At 35.9% G+C, this 20,720-nt stretch overlaps 1 protein-coding gene across 5 annotated transcripts in view; it reads left to right on the top strand.

Annotated features, from left to right (window-relative positions):
- Ppp4r4 (protein phosphatase 4 regulatory subunit 4) overlaps positions 1-20,720 on the top strand; it is a 107,212-nt gene extending 86,492 nt beyond the window's left edge. The window contains exons 17-25 of one of the 5 annotated variants that reach the window (XM_027931690.3): positions 598-742; positions 3,111-3,152; positions 3,239-3,313; positions 5,002-5,071; positions 5,379-5,465; positions 5,737-5,830; positions 6,941-7,011; positions 17,212-17,359; positions 19,582-20,720. In XM_027931690.3, coding sequence (XP_027787491.1) covers positions 598-742; positions 3,111-3,152; positions 3,239-3,313; positions 5,002-5,071; positions 5,379-5,465; positions 5,737-5,830; positions 6,941-7,011; positions 17,212-17,359; positions 19,582-19,606 — 757 coding nt within the window. In that variant the 3' untranslated portion in view covers positions 19,607-20,720. Of the gene's footprint in view, positions 1-597; positions 743-3,110; positions 3,153-3,238; positions 3,314-5,001; positions 5,072-5,378; positions 5,466-5,736; positions 5,831-6,940; positions 7,012-17,211; positions 17,360-18,879 lie in introns of those variants that run through there. The other 4 variants (XM_071607574.1, XM_071607573.1, XM_071607575.1 and 1 more) reach the window with 4 other exon arrangements.

Genomic DNA, 20,720 nt, shown 5'->3' with positions numbered 1-20,720 from the left:
TGACATTTCTTACTGCAGAGCCACAAGCTGGCCTCTTGTCACTGCTGTGAGGTCTCCTGCTAATCTCTCTTTGACTGTTTCTACACAAAGCCAGTTTGCTCAGGTGGATCGCTTACTAATTTGGGGCAACACCAGAGGCAAGGTCCCTGTAATGCTCTTCTCCAGATACTTGCATGGCTCATATTCTGCTACTTTTTAAGTCTTTGGTTAAATGCCATATCTCCAGCGAAATCTCATTGATCCCCTCTCTCACCACCTGCTTTAAAGTTGAACCACCCCTCCTCCTCTTGTTTCCCTCATTTGTTTCTCTGTAGCACTTAAACAACTACCAGAAAAAATTGTGCACATTTGTTTATTCTCTCTTCCGTATCCCCATACTGGGATGTGAGTTCCCCAAGAGGAAAGAATATTATTGGTTTTATTCCTTTTCATATCTCAGTATCAGAATAATGAATTTCAGACACATAAAACACACTTCATAAACATTTATTGCATGAATAAATGAATTCTCAGGCTATCTCAAACTTGGATTTTCTTTGTTCTGTGTTACTATTTTTCTTCACTGAACCATTCATTATAAATATTAATTTATTACAGAATGAAACTTTGCTATCTGTTACCCAAAGTCAAGTCAACTCTGAAGATTCCTGCAGATAAGCATCTACTTCAGCAGCTAGAAATGTGTGTGCGAAAACTGCTGTGCCAGGAAAAAGACAAAGATGTCCTGGCTATTGTGAAGAGAGTGAGTGTTCCTTTTGCCACAGTCTTTGTTTCTTGCATTCACATAGTATTAAGCGTAGTTTTACTACTTTAGCTTGACAGGAGAGCAGTATGTTATGATATTTATATCCTTGCTAAAGTAGTAAATGATTTGGTTGGTGTGTGCTACACAACAGGATATGAAAGTTCCTTCTGAAGGGCTGTGAGATATTGTGCTTTTATTTATAGTGTATAAGCTCCAGAGGAGCTTATAGATTTTTCTTATAAGTGATTATATTCCAGTAAAATTTGGTAAAATTAAGAAAGTCACATCTTATAGAAACAGACTTGGAAGGGCCTCCAGATTACTTCAGTGGATAGCTTGACTTTACAAAAGTCCTTGATCTGGAAATTCTGCATCTGCTGCAGATGGTGTTAGTAAGTGGCAGAGCCAAGACTTGAACCAAGGGCTGGTATTGACCCCTCAACCATATTTCTTTTAAAATAGTGTGACATTTATTATTTTTGTTTTGTGTTGTTTTGTTTCAGTATGAGGTCTTATTATATGGATTGTTTGGGAATATTGGAAAACTAAAACAATTAGTATTTGGGTTAGTAGGCTCAAACCTTAAAATACTTTGTAGTTTTCAAAACCTTTTTGCTGAATATATAACTGGAAACTCTTGAAATGAGAGTTATGACTTTTATCTGTTATAAGATCAAACTGAATTAGAGTAGTTACTTTTATGAAGCTGAATGTGACCGTTAGAACAGTTTTTGTGCATTTATTTTTTGTGTGAGAAATTAATTTGTTAATGTTTTAAATAGATTAGCATCATTGATAAGAAAAAAAGAAAATCCTGTGATTTTTCCCCCCTTTTATTCTAAAGATTGTTGCCAGGTGTCATAAGGAACTTTTTAATAAAGTGATTTGATAACTCAGTTATTAATTAGTAGAATAATTTACTGAAATGTGAATTCCTCTTTCCTCAATAGAAATAACCAGAAAACACCCGAAGTTAGACATGCAGCTAGATTTAAACACACACATGCATGCACATTTGGTTCTGCCAGACACGTCTGTCTTTACTATTTAAGTATAATTATTTTAACTTGTCAAAATAATAAACGTGAGAGAGTTACTTTTCCAAAAGAAGTTATTAATTCAAGAGATATTATAAGGTGGGGTGGATCTCCTAAAAATCAAAGGGAGATCAGTAGAAGAAAGAGACTATGATAGGAAGCAGGGAGGGACAGAGGAAGGGAGGGAGGAAATGCTGGGGAGTGATATTGGCCATATTATATTGCTATATTGTATGCATGAATGAATATGTAACAACAGATCCTATCAATATGTACAAAATATTTTGAACCTGGAAATAAAAAGAGATGTTATAAGCTACCTCCAAAAGTAGGTACAATAATAATGTAATTAAATTAGTAGATTGTTAATCCATAATGGATTATTCTGGAGTGTAGCTTTTATTTTAAGCATATTTTTCATAATGAGGTTAATCTGTCTCATGAAATTCTGTAGTTAACACTAATCAAACTGAGGTATTATTCATTTGGGAAACTGAGGGAGCTGCACCAAGCTTGGGGATAAAAATGGTTTTAGCTTACTGTAACTAGGTTTTTAATATGGAAAGTAATTTTGTCTAAAAAGGGATATTTCATGTCATGAAACATACATTTTTTATAAATTTGATCAAATAGAGTATCAAATAAATCTTATATGTTGACAATAGATAGCTTTAAGTTTATGAATGTATAAATTTACTTTGGTCATTAGGGTTACTTTTGTAGAATAAATTTTAGGAGAATTGTTCTCTGTCAGAAATAGAACCATGGATTAGATTGACCATTATTTGATTAGAATTATGTTTTCAGACTGGTGATTAGAATTATGTTTTCAGATTGGTGTATTCTGAAAGATATCCTGAATTTAAGAAAGAACTTTTCAGAGCAAAGCCTTTTCTATTGGTCAGACTACTGAAATGATAAACAATCTCTGTGGAAAGGACCTAAGGATTTTAATCCAACTGAGAGCTTGCTCCATGTATATTTAGCTAAGAAACTTTTTAATATTTCAAAAACTGTGTTCTATTTCTTAAAGTTCAGAAAAGATTGGCACTGGGAGTTAGGAATTAATTAAATTGAATTTAGTGTTTAAAGCCTCTAGACTTTCCCCTCTTAATGTTAAACACTTCAGAAAGTTAAAGTGGATCCTGGCGCTAATACACAGAGGTTGATTGAAACTGTAGAACTGGGTAGAACTACGGAGTTTTCTCTTCAGCTCTCCTGCAGTGTGGTAGTCTTCCCATTGAACCTCCTGGGAAAGGAGTCTCTGAGAAATGGTTGATTGCTTGAGTTTAGTTACTGTTGAATAATTCTAAAAACTTCCTTTCCAGACTGTACTAGAGTTGGACAGAATGGAAATGTCTATGGATGCTGTAAGTGAACTCTCTTTACCTTATATAGAAAGAAAGGTTTAAACACAGGCGCAAAGTCACCATGAATGTTGGCCATGTTGTTACAGTTTCAGAAAAAGTTTTATGAAAAAGATTTGTTGGATCAAGAGAAGGAAAGAGAAGAACTACTTCTTTTGGAAATGGTATGCTTTTTTGTTTTTAACACACATACACACGTGCTCTTTTTTGATAAGTGTTAACTGTGCTTTCTTATTAAACTTAAAAATAATTTCTTTTATCATATTACTTCTTTTCTTCCTAGTGTCTTAAGAAGGGTCTTGGTTTTCTGAAATCTATTCTTTCATGAACTGGAAAAAAAAAAAACTACATTTGAGAGCCTTTAAAAAAAAAACTACTATATGGCAGTAAAACTGACATAAAATTAACTGCGTATATTTAAAATACATAATTTGATGAGTTTTAACATGTGGACCTAACCTTGACCCCATTACCACCATCAAAGTACCAAGCATTTTCATTCTCCCATGTTTTCAGATGCCTCTTGGTAATTCGAATCGTCTCTTCCAGTCCCTAGAATCCACTGATCTAGTTTCTGTCACTATATTTCTAGAATTTATATAAACTGAATCATTTGTCATTTTTCTTTCTATCAGTGTAATGATTTTTCAGATTCATCCATATTATATGTATCAATTAGTCATTCCTCTTTATTTTGGGGTAGTATTCTATATTATGCATATGCTTGTCTATTTACATTTTAACAGATATTTGGGTTACTTCTAGTTTGGGGATATTACAATAAAGCTTCTGTAGCTGTACTAGTGGGTATGTAATGGTATCTCATTATGGTTTTAAATTGTATATACCTGGTGCCTAAAGATTTCGAGCATCTATCCTTTTTATTTATTGGCCTCTTGGTGAAATTTGATTTCAAAATTTAAAGTGGATGGTTTCTTATTATTATTGAGATGTCAGAGTTCTTTGTGCATTATAAATACAACTCGTTAGTTACATGTTATATATATTATAAATATTTTCTTGGAGTCTGTGGTTTATCTTTTCATTTACTTAACAGTATGTTCTTTTGAAGAACATAAATTTTTAATTTTTATAAAGTCCAATTTATCAGTTTTTTCCTCTTTTATTCTGTTAATATATTGAATTACACTGATTTTTCAAATAGCGAACAATTTTGTGTTGGGGGCAAAACCTACTTGGCGATGACATGTATCCTTTCCTTTCTCTATTTTGGCTAATGTTTTTATTAAGGAATTTTACATCTGTATTAATGGATTTCCTAGTGAAATAGGTTTATAATTTTATTTTTTATAACTTTTGGGGTTATATTTGGTGTTAGAATTATTCTAGCCTTATAAAACAAGATGGGTAGTATTCCTGCCTCCTCTATTTTCTGAAAAATTCTGTAGAGACCATTTTCTTTCCTCTCAACCTTTTTAAAGAAGAATATTATTTTGCCATTTACCAATTAGAAATTGAAATAGCTAAATGGAGATTGTTCTTTTTGTTTTGAAAAAAAAGGGAAGAAATTGAAATAGCCAATAGTAATATGTTTTGCTTATGAGCATCAGTAAATACCTTCTAGAAAATAAAGGCTCATTATAACAGTGATGCAAAACTCAGGGTTTTTTTTTTTTTTTTTTAATCTGGGTAAACCCAAAACTGTAGATTTGTAAAAGAGCACAAATTTGAAAGGACAGCAAATTCTTTAGACACCAATATGGAAAAACCCCACTTTTTAAAGACAGTTTTCCAAACTAATTGTATTTCAGAAGCTTAATTCTTACCAGAATGACTTCCTAACTCTTGTTTCAGCTTTTCCTTTAACATGGAGATTCTGTTCTCCTAACAGGAGCAATTAGAGAAGGAGAAGCAACAGAATGATGGAAGGCCCCTGAGTGACAAGATCTTTGATAAGAAACGTAAGTTGTTTGTGAAAATCGTTTGCTTGGTGTAGCACAGAGGCTGGGGATACATGAGTAAATGGCAGCAGCCAGTGTAAGATTCAGATCCTTCCAGAGGAAAGTTTGGGGCGGGGTTAAAAGCTGTGAGATTGTGAAATTAGTCACTGAATAGCAAAGAAAACATGGAGATATATATAAAATAAGAATATTTGGAAAAGAGTGCTGCTTAACTAGGGTTAGTAATTCCTATTTTCTGTATTTTACATTTGTGGAGATTCATAGGGACTAGAGGAAATTATAAAGCTTAAAACAGAGTTTGTTTTAGGCAGAGACACTAAGACACTGACGCAAAGTCTGCCCAAGAGCATCCCCATCTCTGTTCCTGGACCCTCTTCTAGCACCCCATCAACAAGTAAGAAGTGACTTTTTTATGTCTTTTTTGAAAAATTTACTGCTAAATGAGCTATGTTATCCTGAAACATCTTTTGCCTTTTACTGTTAATCATTTGGTGGTTCTTAGTAGTAGTGTGGGTAAGAGATTCTTCTCCATTCAGATCAAACTAGGAAGATCACTCAGTCCATTTGTGTTTTACTGAAAATGGTGGGCTTGGGGAGGAATTGGGGGAGGGCAACTAGGCTGTACTGAACAATTGCATTTTCCTTTTTTCTGCTTATTACTCTAGGCAAAGAAATCAAGAAATCCAAATTGATTCGAAGCCAGTCTTTTAATAATCAAGCTTTTCATGCAAAATATGGCAACTTAGAGAAAAGTGCTAGGTATGACCTGTTAGCTATTCATTTTTAACTTTTGATTTTATAGTCACATGTATATATTTATGTGAAACATTTACATTATTATAAAACTCAGAATTAATCTTGTGGGTTTTTTTAATAAGACTGTAAAGTATTCTCATTTATAAAGATTATTACACTTAAAATTGGGGCTGTGGATAATCGCTTAGTAGCAGAGCACTTGGCTGTCATGCTCAGGGGCCCTGAGTTCAATCCTTAGTACTGCCAAAAAAATAAATAAATAAATAAAAGGAAGTGTCCCAATTTGCATAAACATAGGTATCTTGACATTTGAGGAAGAATATTGGCAGGACACTGAGTAAGAACATCATGGAATCCATGTATTTATGAGAGGGTGGCACTATCTCATGAGCCATTTTGGATGGCCCACTTAGCCTCAGTGTAAGTAGGTGTGGACACCCATTTGCTGTTAATGCTATTTTCCTACATATAAAGAAGCCACTGGAATGTTGCTATAGGAAGGTGGTCACAAGAGAGTTCTGTCAATAGGTAAATGTCTGGTTTTATTTTTTTCAGTCGAAGAGACAAAATTACAGTTAAGATTAGGAGAGAAGTAGCACAAATTAAATTGCCATGCTTTAAGCATAGTAATCTTAAGAAAATATAAACGTCTTTAAAAGCATTCATGTCTCAAGATAAATAACATGTTACAGAAAAAAACATATTTTTCTTTTATTAAAGATAACATTCCAGAGTTTCAACTGTAGTTTGGGGAAGTAGATCCAACTAGAGCTCCTAGTCAATAGGGCAACGTTAGGATGCATGGAGAGGAGAGATTATGACTAAAGAAAAGTAATTTTCAGGAAAATTTTACCCATCTTACCTGGGTTTCCTGAACATCAAAAGAAAAACTGGTTCTGATGAAATGAAAGTTTAAGGAAATGCCTTTAATTTATAGACTAAGTGTCGACACCTAAGGCATGGAATTTGAAACAAATGAGAAATAAAAGCAGAAAACATATTTTATAAGTAGTAGAGGAAATAATTTACAAAACAAGATTAATAGCTGAAGTGTAGGGATCCAAGGCTGAGAAGCATATTCCTGTATTTTAACGGAATCATGTTCTTTTCCAGTAAGAGTTCCACAGCAGCATATGCACCCTCTGTCTCAGGGTTAGCAAAGACTGCAGTGCTTTCACTAACTGGTAAGTAGCCATCTAAGCTCTTCAAAAAAGTTCCTAAACTTAATAAAATATTATTTTCTTTCAATGACTTAGCGCTTTATTTCTAGATAGTTTTCCCTAAATTTATTTATTTATTAAATCCCTGAGATATTAAGAAAAATACTTGAAAAAAAATCAAGAAAAATCCCTAGCAATTAAGAAAAATACTTGACTGTAATCTCTTGTTTTTATCATGTCAAGACTCAGAGTTTAATACTTGAAAAAGGTTCGATGGGATAGGATGGCTACACTGTGGTCTCAGGGCCTACCGAGGCTCAGACCAGAAGCTTTCCAATAATTTGAAGGGAGTTGAAGGCAGTAGGGATTCACTGTCACTCATGTGCAGCTGTTTGTTCCCAGTGTTGACAGGCTTCTGTAAAGGGCAGATCACAAATACTTCAGATTGGTCTCTGTCACAGTTATTCAACTCTGATGTTGTAGTATAAAAATAATCACAGTTGACACCTAATGAATTAGTGTGGCTGTGTTCCAGTAAAACTTAACTTACAAAAACAGGCAGCAGGGAAGATTTACCTGAAGGCTGTGGTTGCTGACCTCTGGCTTATATGCTAGGAAGGTAGAGTTATGTGATGAACACGCTGGAATATTATGCTAAACATTACTGAAGCTGTGTGTATTTTTAACTTTCTGTCTTAGGGATATTGGGTGAAAGTTGTGATACTGATTGGTGATAATTTTTTAGTATAAATAATGCTGATCCTGCTCAAAGCTCTGAAATTTTTATGGGCCTCGTTATATTTCCTTTTTAGTTTCTATTTTGAATATTCTGTCTTCCTCTTACTGTGTTTTTTTATTCTAATGAAGAATATGTATACTCATTGGCTGTTTTATAAACAGTTTTTCATTTTTAGAACAGAAAATCATTCTAAAATTAAATCATTGCCATCCACATATAGTATATAGTGTGGTTCACAAGGTGGACTGTGGCTATCTTAGGAAACCTGAAATACTTTGAAAGTAGACAGTTGTCAAATCGGTTATCATCATATCTTGAAATCAGGGTTGTAAGTAATAAAACTGTTGATTCCTTTTATTTCAGCAAAGCAGTGTCCTTAGGAAGTACTAAGGAACATTTAGTGTTCAAGAATTTATTTACAATACAGAATGCCTTTAGAAATTTTAGATGCAAATGAAAGCCAGTTTAAATGAGCTCAACTTAGAGTTAATGATACAAATGATTATAGGTGTCTTTAAGGGGTTCTTCAAACATGGATGTTTTGGAGATTCCTTCATTCTGCTGCAAATAGGCATCTTTATCCATAAATTGTAGCAATTTCCCCCAATAAATATCTCTACCAAAATCACCAAGAATATTGATGTAGAACTCATTTTTAAAATTATGTGCGTTAATTTCTTTAGTTTTTACTCTATTAGTTCTGAAGTACACTGAGAATCAGAAAGTGGATATGATTTATAGACCCTAAAACTTACCTTCAATGTCTTAAATAAAAGCATGTTCTTTATAAGGGTAAATCTTTTATAAATATTTGAAAAAAATTCTATCTTAAGGACTCATGTATTTTTAAGGGAGCCTATAAGTTGAGTTAGATATCTCGTAAGGTTAATGAGCTTATTATCTATCAATATGTATTACTTAATGAAATACATATTGAAGAAAAAGTGTATAATCACACATCTTAGCAGTAAAGAGAAAATGGAAGCAAGTGTCTTTTAACAAGTATATGAGATGTTCACAGAGAGAATTGTAGTTAGTTGCGGGACTCAGAGTGGGCTTCCTGATGAGTATGTCAGTTGAGATAACCCTTAAAGTGTGCTAAGATTTTCAAAACAGAGGTGGTTATGGAATAACATCCAGGCATAGTACCAGACATACACAAAGGCTGGTCATTGGCATCTTTTTGTCGTTGTTCTAGTTGGTTATACATGACAGCATAATGCATCTCAACTCATTGTACACAAATGGAGCATAACTTCTTATTTCTCTGGCTGTACGTGATGCAGAGTCACACCATTCATGCAATAATACATGTACACAATGTCTGTCTCATTTCATCATCCTTCCCACCCTCCATACTTCCTCCCCTCCCCTCTCCTCCCTTCACTCCCCTCTGCCCAATCCAAAGTTCCTCCATTCTTCCCTAGCCCCCCCAACCCCCCGTTATGGATCAGCATCCACATATCAGAGAAAACATTTGACCTTTGTCTTTTTTGGATTGGCTTATTTTGCTTAGCATGATATTCTCCAACTCCATCCATTTACATGCAAATGCCATAATTTCCTTTCTTTAAGACCAAGTAATATTTCACTGTATGTATATATATATATATATATATATATATATATATATATATATATATATACATACCACCCTTTCTTTATCCATTCATCTATTGAAGGGCATTTAGGTTGGTTCCATAGTTTAGCTATTGTGAATTGAACTGCTGTAAACATTGGCTGTGCCAGTGTAGTATGCTGATTTTAAGTCCTTTGGGTATAAACCAAGGAGTGGGATAGCTGAGTCAAATTGTGGTTCCATTCCAAGTTTTCTAAGGAATCTCCATACTGCTTTCCAGAGTGGTTGCATCAATTTGCAGTCCTACCAGCAATATATGAGTGAACCTTTCCCCCCACATCCTTGGGTTGTTGACATCTTCAGGAAGCAGCTGCCAGCCAGTTTGGCTAGAAGGTGGAGTGTGTGTGAAGGAGTGTTGTAAGACAGAACTGAAAGGAAAAGTTGAAATCCAAATTTGGAAGGTTGGCTTGGATACTTTTTACTTAATGTGAACTCACCATTAATTGTGTGGTGACTTCTCCTTTCATTAGTTGCAACATTCTGCTCAAGATTATGTGGACACAGCAGACTGTGGGAGAAAAAAAAAAAAAGAATGCTAGTGAAGATTCAGGAAAACAGATCGTAATATCTATTGTTAGTGGGTGTCAAAATCAATAAAACTCCTTTGAAAAGCAGTTTTGATGAAATTTATCAAGAATCAAAATTTATTAAGAATCCTAGTTTTTAAAAATATAATCTGACTAAAAAAAATCTCATTTCTAGTGATGTCATGAAGCAATAAAGTACATAAAAATGTGGTCAATATGTTATTATATGAGTCTTTGATAAGATGTGATGCAAATGACACTTCACTTGTCATTCTCCTCTAAAACCATAAACCCTAGTTTAATCTTAAGAAAAACATCAGGCAAATACTAATAGAGGGGCATCACAGTACTTCTCAAAACTGACAAGGTCAGTGTTAACTTTTCGACAGAATACCCGAGAACACAACTTAAAAGGAGGAAAGAAGCTGGTTACATTGGTGTGTGCCTGTAATCTCAGTAACTTGGGAGGATGAGGTAGGAAGATCACAAGTTTGAGGCCAGCCTTAGCAACTTTAGAGAGACCTTGTCTCAAAAACAAAAATAAAAAAGGACTTGGGGTATAGCTTGGTAATAGTAGAAAACCTCTGGGTTCAATCTCCAGTACTTTCCCTCAACCGAAAGAAAAGGAGAAAAGATTTACCTAAACCCATAGTTTCAGAGGTTTAGTTTGTGGTTGGTTGTCCCCATCACTATGGGCCTGTGGTGGGGTGGTACATAATGGTGGAAAGGTATGGCAGAGCAAAAAGCAAAAACTATTTGCCTTGTGGAAGCTGGTAAGGTGGAGGGCAGGTAGGGGAAATCAATACACTGTGGCCTGTGCTGACATATGTGGTCAGTTGGTTTTCAACAATGGCTCTGAGATAAATCAGCAGTGATGAGTGATTACCTTTCAAAAAATGGTGCTGGATGGCCCAATTCTTTGAAGGACACAATCTCCCAAAATACACACAAAAAGAAATAGCCAATATGAACACACTTTATCTGCTAAGGAAATTGAATCAATAAATAATAACATTACAAAACAGAAAGCACAAGACCCAGACTGGTTTACAGGTGAACTCTACCAAAGGTTTAAGGAAGAAATTATACCAATTCTCTATTTCATGAATAAAATCAGTGAGAATATATCTTAATGTATACCTTAATACCAAAACCAGACAAAGATGTTAATAAGAAAACTACATAGTTTCAAAGATCCTCAACAAAACATTAGCAAATCAGACCTAACAATTCATTAAGATTATATACCACAACCAAGTGGATGTCATGCTGGGTGTGCAAGATTGACTCAATATTAAATGTTAACCAAAGAAGTCCATCACATAGACAGGGGGAAGAAGAGAAGTCACACATTCTTATCAATACATGCATAGAAGGCATTTGGCAAAATCCATCACTTATTCGTGGTAAAAATTCTCAGTAATAAGAAAAAACCAACAGTTAACATCTACTCAATGGCAAGAAAAACTAGAAGCCTTCCACTAAGATCAGGATAAGACAAGGATTTCTCCTCTTACCTCCCCTTTCATCAACATACTGGAAGTCCTAGAAGAGGAAATAAAAAGTATGCTGATTTGGAGGAAAGAAATAAAACTGTGTTTGTTCACAGATGACATGAATATTTGTGTAAAACATCTAAAAAAAAAAAAAAAAACCTGACAAAACCTCCAACTTATAATTATAGCAAGATTTCAGGATACAAGGTTAATAGAAAAAAGCCAATTACTTATATTTCAGCAATGAATAAGTGGGATTTGGTACAATACTATTTATATTAGCACCAAAATAAATGAAACACTTATGATATATGTGACAAAAATATAAAGACATATATGAGGAAGATGACAAAACTCTGATGAAAGAAATCAAACAACTAAAAAATTGATATTCCATGTTCATGGTTAGGGACACTCAGTATTCTTAAAATCATTACTTTTCAACTTGATCTATAGATTCAGTACAATCCTAGTCAAAATCCCAGCAAGTGGATACCAACAAACCAATTCTAGAATTTATTTAAAAAAATTTTTTTTGGTACAGAAATTGGACCCAGGGGCTCTTAACCACTGAGCCACATCCCCAGCTCTTGTTTAAAATATATATATATATATATATTTTGAGACGATCTCACTGAGAGTTACCAGGGGCTTCACCAAGTTGCTGATACTGGCTTTGAACTTGCAGTTCTCCTGTTTCAGGTTCTCCAATCAATGGGATTACAGGCATGCACCACTGCACCTGGCCTGATTAAAAGTTTTAAATGGGGGAAGATAAAGACTCAGAATAGCCCATACAATGTTGAATAAGAAGAACAAAATTAGAAGTTTGACACCACCTGACTTCAAGACTTATTGTAAAACCACAACAACCAAGACAGTGTGGTATTTGCAAAAGAAGACATATTAATGGAATCAAATAGGGATCCATAAATAGGTCCACATAAATATAGTCAAGTGATCTTTGACAAGGGAGCAAAGCCAATGCAATGGAGGAAAGATGGTCTTTCCAACAAATGGTGCTAGAATAACTAGAAACCAACATTCAAAAATAAGTATAGATTAATACTCTTCACAAAAATTAAGTTAATTACAGATCTAAATATGAAATGCAAAGTTATGAAGTTCCTAGAAGATAATATAGGAGAAAAATCAAGATGACCTTAGGTATAGTAGTGCTTTTTTTTTTTTTGGGGGGGGGGCAATAACGTCAAAGGCATGACCTGTGAAAGAAACAATTGATAAGTTAGATTTCCTTAAAATGAAAACTAGTAGGAGAGTGAGGTGATTAGAGACAGAACGGGAGAAGATATTTGCAAAGATATGTCTGGTGAAGTTCTATTATCCAAAATTAACAACAATAACAATAACAACTCTTAAAACTTATCAAAAAGAAAACTAAAAACCTGATTTAAAAGTTGACAAAGACTTGAACAGATACCTCTCCAGAGACGATATGTAGATGACAAGGATATAAAAAGATGTTCAATATCGTGTGTGTTAGCTTTTTGTTACAGTGACCAAAATAACCAGAAAAGAACAACTTAGAGGAGGAAAAGTTTATTTGGGCTCACGGTTTTACAAGTTCAGTCCATGGCTGGCTGACTTCAGGGCTGTGGGTCTGCAGTGAGACAGAAAGATATAGTGAAGGAAAGCTATTCATTGGGTAACAGCCTGGAAGGAGAGAGAGAGGGGGAGGCAGAGGGAGGGAAGGGGCCACAGGAAGATGAACCCCACCAGGGTGCATCTCCAATGATGTATCTCTTCCAGCCACATCCATCTACATACAGTTAACACCCAGTTAGTCCAAATTCAAATGTACTGAGTAGGTTACAGTGCTCGTAATCTAATCATTTTACCTCTGAATATCCCTGCATCAACCCAGGAGCTTTAGGGGGAACACCTCATATCTAAACCATAACATTCAACCTCTGGCCCCTAAAACTCCTGCTTGTAACAGTGCAAAATGCATTTAGTCCATCTCCAAGAGTCCCCATAATATTTTTAAAATACTTTTAGTTGTTAATGGATCTTTATTTTATTCATTTATTTATAGGCGGTGCTGACAATTGAACCCAGTGTCTCACACATGTGAGGCAAGTGCTCTACCACTGAGCCACAACCCCAGTACCCCCATAGTCTTAATAGTTCCAGCATTGCCCCAAAGTCCAAGTCCAAATTCTCCTCTCTAGTCAAGACAAATTCTTAGCTGTGAGCCCCTTTAAAAAAATCAAAAGCAAATTGCAAATATCAAATATATAATGGTGCAATAAACATTCCTATTCCAAAAATGAGGAATGGGGCATAGAAAGGAAAGGACTTCAACAAGACAAAAACCCCAGCTGGGCAAATAAGCCCTGTAGCTCCGTATCTGGCATCTGGGGCAAATGGCGGTGAGATGTGATATCTTGTCAAGTTTGGTCTTGCCAGTCACAGCCCACATGGCCTCTCTGTTAGCCTGGCTGTCAGTAGCCCGCAAGTTTTCTTGCAGATGTTCCACATTCCTAGCATCTCTTAATCCCTGGGGTCTCCCTTCCAGCTTTGGCTTCACCTTCACACATCACTTTCTCAGAGGCAACTGACAGGAATACTGACCCGGTTACATATTGCCTTCCTTTGAAATCTCAATGGAAGCCTCCATGACCCCTTAACTCCAGTATCCAGCATTATTGCAGAACCAGTACCAAGTGGATTCCACCAAGGTCTGATGCTATCTTGAGCAGTTGGTGGCTCCCCTTGAATCTTGGTTGTAGCAGCTTCTGAGTACCTGGGTGGCTGAGTACAGTGAACTGAATCCTGAGGAAAGAGCTTTCTAGGCATGGCTTGTAAGCAGGGTGCCCCTAGAGTTTCTTCTCAAATGAATTTTTAGTTTTATACTCTTGAGCTTGCAGTGGGGTTGGGCTTGTTAATTCTTGGATGACCTTAAGATATCTTTCTTGTTATCTCTGTAAAAGCATTAACTTCTCTTTAGTGGTGGTTATATCTTCAACAATCACATGTTGGCTCCAATTTTATAGCACTTTTCTGGCCAAACTGCAAGTTTTAAGAATCCTCCTTCTCTTCTGCTCCCAATTCTCACTGTAAACCTGGCTAAACCATGTTACCCATGCCACAGATGCTGTGCTATTTTGTAGTTTTCTCTGTCAGATTAACCACCCTTAAATTTGGCCTCAGACAAAGTCTTAGAACATGGACAAAATGTAGGTAAGTTCTTTGCCAGAATGTAACATGAGTAGCCTCTAATCCAGTTCCCAATAGAATCCCATTCTCCTCAGAAACCTCATGAGCACAGGCTGTACTGTCTGCATATCGGTCAGGTTTCTCATCTTCTGAGCTCCCACCAGAATTATCCATTAAGCTCCACTTACAACATTTTTAATCTTCTCTAGTATGCATCTCTAAACTTTTCCATGTGCCTCCTGCAAACCTGCTTCAAAGGCTTCTGAACCACATAGTTAGGTTACTTACAGCAATATCTCCACTCCTGGTACCAATTTCTTTGTTAGTCAGGTTTTTGTCATTGTGACCAAAATACTAGACAAGATCAACTTAGAGGAGGAAGAGTTTATTTGGGCTCATGGTTTCAGAGGTTCAGTTCATGGTCAGACAGTTTCATTGCTGTGGGCCTGAGGTGAGACAAGAATATCATGGCAGAAGGGTGTAGTGGAGGAAAACTTTCACTGTATAGCATCCAGGAAGCAGGGCAGGGGGTGGGGTGGAGACTACAGGGAAGATGAACCCTTCCAGGGCATACCTGCTGTGACCTGCCTCCTCCAGCCACACTCCACCTGCCTAGTGTTCCACCCAGTTAGTCCATTTAAAGTAGGATGGGCTGATTAGGTTATAGTTCTCCTAATGTGATCATTTATCTCTGAATATTCCTGCATCAACACAGGAGCTTTCAGGGGACACCTCATATTCGAACCCTAACAATATGTCACTAGGTAACTATAAATTAAAGCCACAAGATATCACTGCCCACCTACTAGAATGATCAAGATCCAAATAATATGTTAAATACACTCTACTACTATGTATATCTAAAAAGAACAAGTAAAAAAAATAAAAACATCATTGCCCCCACCAAAAAAAAAAAAAAATCCAAAACATTGACAAAGCCAAATGTTGAGGAAGTGGGTCAGCAGGAATTCTGATTCTTTGCTGATGGGAACCCTTTCATCAATTTGGTTGTTTGTTAAAATACTAGATGTACTTATCAGATGACTCAGCAGTTATCCTCCTTGGTATTTACCTACAGGAGTTGAAAACTTATGTCTATACAAAAACCTGCACACAGAATTTATAACAGCTGATGATAAGATGTCAATGAAGCTTCCTCAGTTACAACCAACACACAACTCTGGTGGGAGATGTAGAAAATGAAGAGCTGTGTATGAGTGGGTACAGGGTTATGGGAAATCTGTACCTTCCTCTTACTTTTATTGTTAACCTAAAACTTCTCTTAAAAAGTAAATCTATTTTTTAAAATGGTGCCAGAACTATTGGGTATCCACATTAAAAAGATCAAAGCCAAAAACCAAACAAACAAACAAAAGAAACCCTGCTACCACTAAACAAAACTGAATCTCAGCTTTTATCTCACATTATATACAAAATTAATTAAAAATGTATATTTAAACATAAAAGCTAACACTGTATTTTCTGAAGAAGATAATAGAAAAAAAGCCTTTATTATTTTGAGACATAGATTTCTCCTGTCAGCATATTAGACTTGATCAAAATTTTCTACCTTTGGGTTTTGAAAAAAAAAAAAAAGAGAGAGACTAAAAGGGCATGGATTGGGAGAAATATTCACATTATATATACTTGACAGAAGACTTGCATTTATAACATACAAAAAAAGTCTTTAATAAGGCAACTACTACTAAAATGGGCAAAAGATTTGAACCTGAACTTTACAAAAGAAAATATACATAGAGGTGCATGAAAAGATACTTAAAATCACTAATCATTAGGGAAATGCAAATGAGGATATTAAGCACACAAGAAGATAACACTTGGCACTCACTAGAATGTCAAAAATTTAAAAGACTGCCAATATTCAAAGTGTGAGGATATGGAACACCTCTCCAGAACTCTCAGACATCACTGCTGGAAGTGACAGACGCAGAGAATGAACTCTGGACAACACTTTGGCAGTTTCTTTTGAAGATAAATACGCACTCTCTATATGATCCAGCAATTCTACTCCTAGGTATTTACCAGAGAGTACTAAAACGCACACAGACCAACTTGTACATGAATGTTCCAAGCAGCATTGTTTGAAATAGTCAAAAACTGGAAAAAATCCTGGTGTTATCAACACACATTATATTTAAACAAATTTTACATACCCATACAATACATAGTCAGAAATAAAAATGAAGTATCAATATACACAACATGGGTGAATCTTAGAATAATTGTTGTGAATGAAAGAAGCCAGATAAAACGGATAATTACATATTGTAGGGTTCCATTTACGTAACATTCTAGAAAATGCAAGCTTATTTGTAATGACAGGAGGCATATCAATGGTTTAGAGAGGAAGGATGCAGGAAGAGAAGGAGGGATTGCAGTGAGGTGGGAAGGGACATTCGGGTGTTCCACATCTTAATTGTGGTGATGGCTTCCCGGGGAGATATATATGCTAAAATATTAACTTTGTGAAATTTATTGTATGTAAATTCACTAAATTTCTTTAATAAGAGAAAAAGTCAGCTATTCTTTAAAAATAGAAAAAGGCCCCTGGTGGAGGCCTTTTCTCTTCAATTAACATTTTTCTAGTGTGTTCACTGTCTAACTCTGTTTGTGTACTTTCAGATGATTCATTCCGGGCTCGTAGTGCCAGTAATGTTCCACCTTCCTATTCTCCCAATCCTGCCTTACCAAGTACCTCCCGTGGGACGAGTAGCACAGCTGATTCGAAGAACAGTGGGAATAAAGATCCACAACCCCGGAAGGCCGTGTCGTAAGTCGTCAGTGACACATGCTGAGTTTATTGTCCCACCGTGTCCTCAGTTCATTTTCCTTCTTACTTACATACTTTCCAGAGCATAGGAAATGTCCATAACGAGGAAGTGTTTCAAGCCAAAGTGGATTATAATCGTGGGAGACTTGGGTGTTAGGTGGTGTGCACGAGTAAGCAGTATATGGCAAATACCTTGTAACCTTAGGAAATCAACAAAGACCATTTAAATGACCTCCGCTAGCATCTGAAATCTGCTTTTCTTCTATAAAAGTTTTACTTTCTGGGGAATTCTCTTTGAGAAGGTGTTAGGTGGTATAGTTGTATCCCTTTAAACAGCCAGCTGTGGGATCTAATCCCTCATTGCTCAGAAAGATGGGTATAACAAATGCCACATAAGAAATACTATTCTAGCACAAACCAGAGTTGCAATTTAGAAAACTGACATTTGCAGACTACACTTGGGCCTTGGAGTTATAAAGGGCCTCTCTCTATTCTCCTTGCCCCATGCTGTTTTACATGCTTTTGCACCTTGTTTGAATTGCTGAAGCCTGTGTTTCTTTTAGCTTAAACATTCAAGAGTGTAGTCTCATAAAAGTCATCATAAGAGACCATAGCAAGGTACACATGGTTCAGCCGGGCTGCAGGTTTGCTCTTTCAAATAGAACTCCCAATCCTTCTGATTAGAACAGAACTTAGACAAGATTCAGACTTTCTTTTAAATTCATGGACAGTTTCAAAGTAAGTTTTTCATGTGAATCCTTTTATAAAAACTCCATGCCAGAGTTCTTTTTTAGGACTTAAATTATATTATAATTCATTTTAAATTTTATTTGGCCAGTGGGTCTATACCCAACTTCATTCAGAATTTAGAAATCAGTTTATTCAATGGAGCTCACAGAAGGGTTAGGACTCTATACTACAAAAAGTAATAGAGATAGGAAAAACTGATATTGATATTACAGATTAGCATTGTTAATGTGGAAAACACTCTGACTAATGAAAATACTCCACCCATATGTTACTGCCCTGGTGATGAACCTGTGGGAGTTCCATTTAGAAGCTATGCAAGCAGAGGTGGAACCGGGCGGTGAGCTCCTGTCAAGCAAGCAGCAGGGCTCAGTTCAGCCCCGTGCTTCTCCAGCCTCACTGTTGTCTGTGCTGACTCACGCTTGGTCTTGAAAGGGGCCTTTCTGTTCTGCATCCTGACATCCTGCCTCTCTCTCCACCTAGGCTCTCTTCTCACAGGGTTGCCCTGGACTTCTCCTATGTGGACATATTTAGTAATGGCACATTCCCTTCTCCACTTATTTTTCTGAATGTCATCAGCATTTTTTAAAAGTAAAGACCATTGAAATATATTCATGCCAGCCCTCCTTTACTTCAGATTCCTATATCTGATCTTTCATTGTCCAGCTCATTTTTCCTTTTTATATAATTGGTGGTTACAAAAATGAGTCCAAAAACAACGACTGATAAGAAATCACATCAGGCTTGTTTCTTCTTTTCTGAATGTTCTGAAGAGAGGAATGCTGGGCTCCACAGCTGTTTCCTGACCACACGCCTGGATGTCCAAGTGCCTGGCCACACTTCCTATAACGGGGGTCTCGGGTGGACTATCAGAAGTGTGTACTACCACTTAGCTGGGACAGGTGGCTGATGTCTCCCCTGCTCTCACTTCTGTGAAGTATTATTCACATTTCAGAACCATGTCATATCTAAATGAAAATATGTCCTTTTTATTTAAAATAAGTCTATGAAGTGATTTCAGAAAGTATTAATTATTTGAATTCTTATTTCTCAAGAAAATTCTATGCAGAACATTCCCTCACTTTATAAAATGACACATCTGGTATTCAGAAATAGTGGTGACTTGAAGTAAAGGTGTGCATTGTGTCTTTTAAGGTCAGTTTATATATTTAGTTCTGTGTAATTTCCACTGTGGTTATATAAAATTTAAAAAGAAGCAAAACTTGTATGAACTAAATTGAATGCTATGTTAAGTGCATACTTGGTTTTTTGGTCATTAAAGGTAATTCTGAGTAATTTTTAAGGTGTGTTTTATCTTTTCCCTTAATCAGGTTCTCATATATTAGGTTTATCTAAAGTAGCTTTTCTTTATTTACTTAGTAAGCATTATATGGATAAAATTTTTCATGTTTTCTTTTCTCCTCTCCCTGTCTTCATTCCTTCCTTCCCTCCTTCCAAACCCTCTTTTCCTTCAGGAAATCTAGAAAATCCAACCCTTAAATCAACTGCATAATGAAGGAGGCAGACAGAGACCGCTAGAGATGACATGATCAGTGGGCAAAAGCAGAAGCAGTGGCTGGGACCTCTTTAAGGTGTTTTTGTTTTTGTTTCTGTTTTTAATGAAATGGGAAAAGACCCAGAATGGCAGCTGATATTAAACTTACCATATTTGGAATTAGATCCCTAGGAGGTATAATTAATAGATATTTCTTAAATAATAATAATAATGTGGTTACAGAATTCCAATGTAACAGTGCAATGTAATGAAAAATAACTAGGCGTGTGCGTTAGTGACTGCTGCGGTGAGACAAGCCTGCCTTTCTTTGTGCAGGAACCCAGCTCTCCCATTGCCCTAGAGGGTAGTGTTCAGATAGGATAAGACAGTGCAAGTCAGCGGACCTTGCCCTTGCTGGGTTGTCACAGGGACAGGAGCTTGGGAAGTAAGGAAGTTACTGCACCCTCTTATGGCTCTCCAAGCCAGGATGAAAGGACAAATTGAACAGCTGTCCATAGTTTTATCAGTTCCATGATTCCAGGACATCCCCACATTTCAATTTGGCATTGAAAATTCTATAAAGACTTCTGATAACTGTGAGCTACAGATACCTTTAAAATAATAGATTGATGATTTCCTTTATTTCCTAGAATTTCTTTTATACATACTTTGTTTACTTTTTAGATTGTATTAGTCCTTACTTCATTTAAAATGATGAATCTGGTTTGAATCAGCTGTTATTCCAAGCTATCATGCTTAAGCTTTGTCAACAGCATTTATTTGTCCTATTATTTCATCAGAGTTGCCTGTGGAACGTGTACAGTTCTTAAGTTTAAAACGTCAGTTCTTGAGATATACTGTATGAAGCTATTGTCAGCTTCTCTATTTCAAATGCAATCAGCATATAACTATATTATATTAGAAAATATTTGTTTTTTAAAATATATTGATGTATGATAAAGATGATCTAATTTGTGAATGCATATGCGTGTGTGGTTACTTTTTATAATGTGAAATGGATAATGAATTGACTCAAAATAAAACATAGGTTAATGAGGTGCCTGTGTTTGTGAAAAAAGTTTTGAATACTTTCCTGCAATTTTTATTCTATCATTAAAG

The sequence above is a fragment of the Marmota flaviventris genome, chromosome 2 (genome assembly GCF_047511675.1).
Source record: "Marmota flaviventris isolate mMarFla1 chromosome 2, mMarFla1.hap1, whole genome shotgun sequence".
NCBI classification, from domain to species: Eukaryota; Metazoa; Chordata; class Mammalia; order Rodentia; family Sciuridae; genus Marmota; species Marmota flaviventris.
The sequence above is the reverse complement of the archived record's forward strand: the minus strand, read 5'-3'. Positions and strand labels throughout refer to the sequence as shown.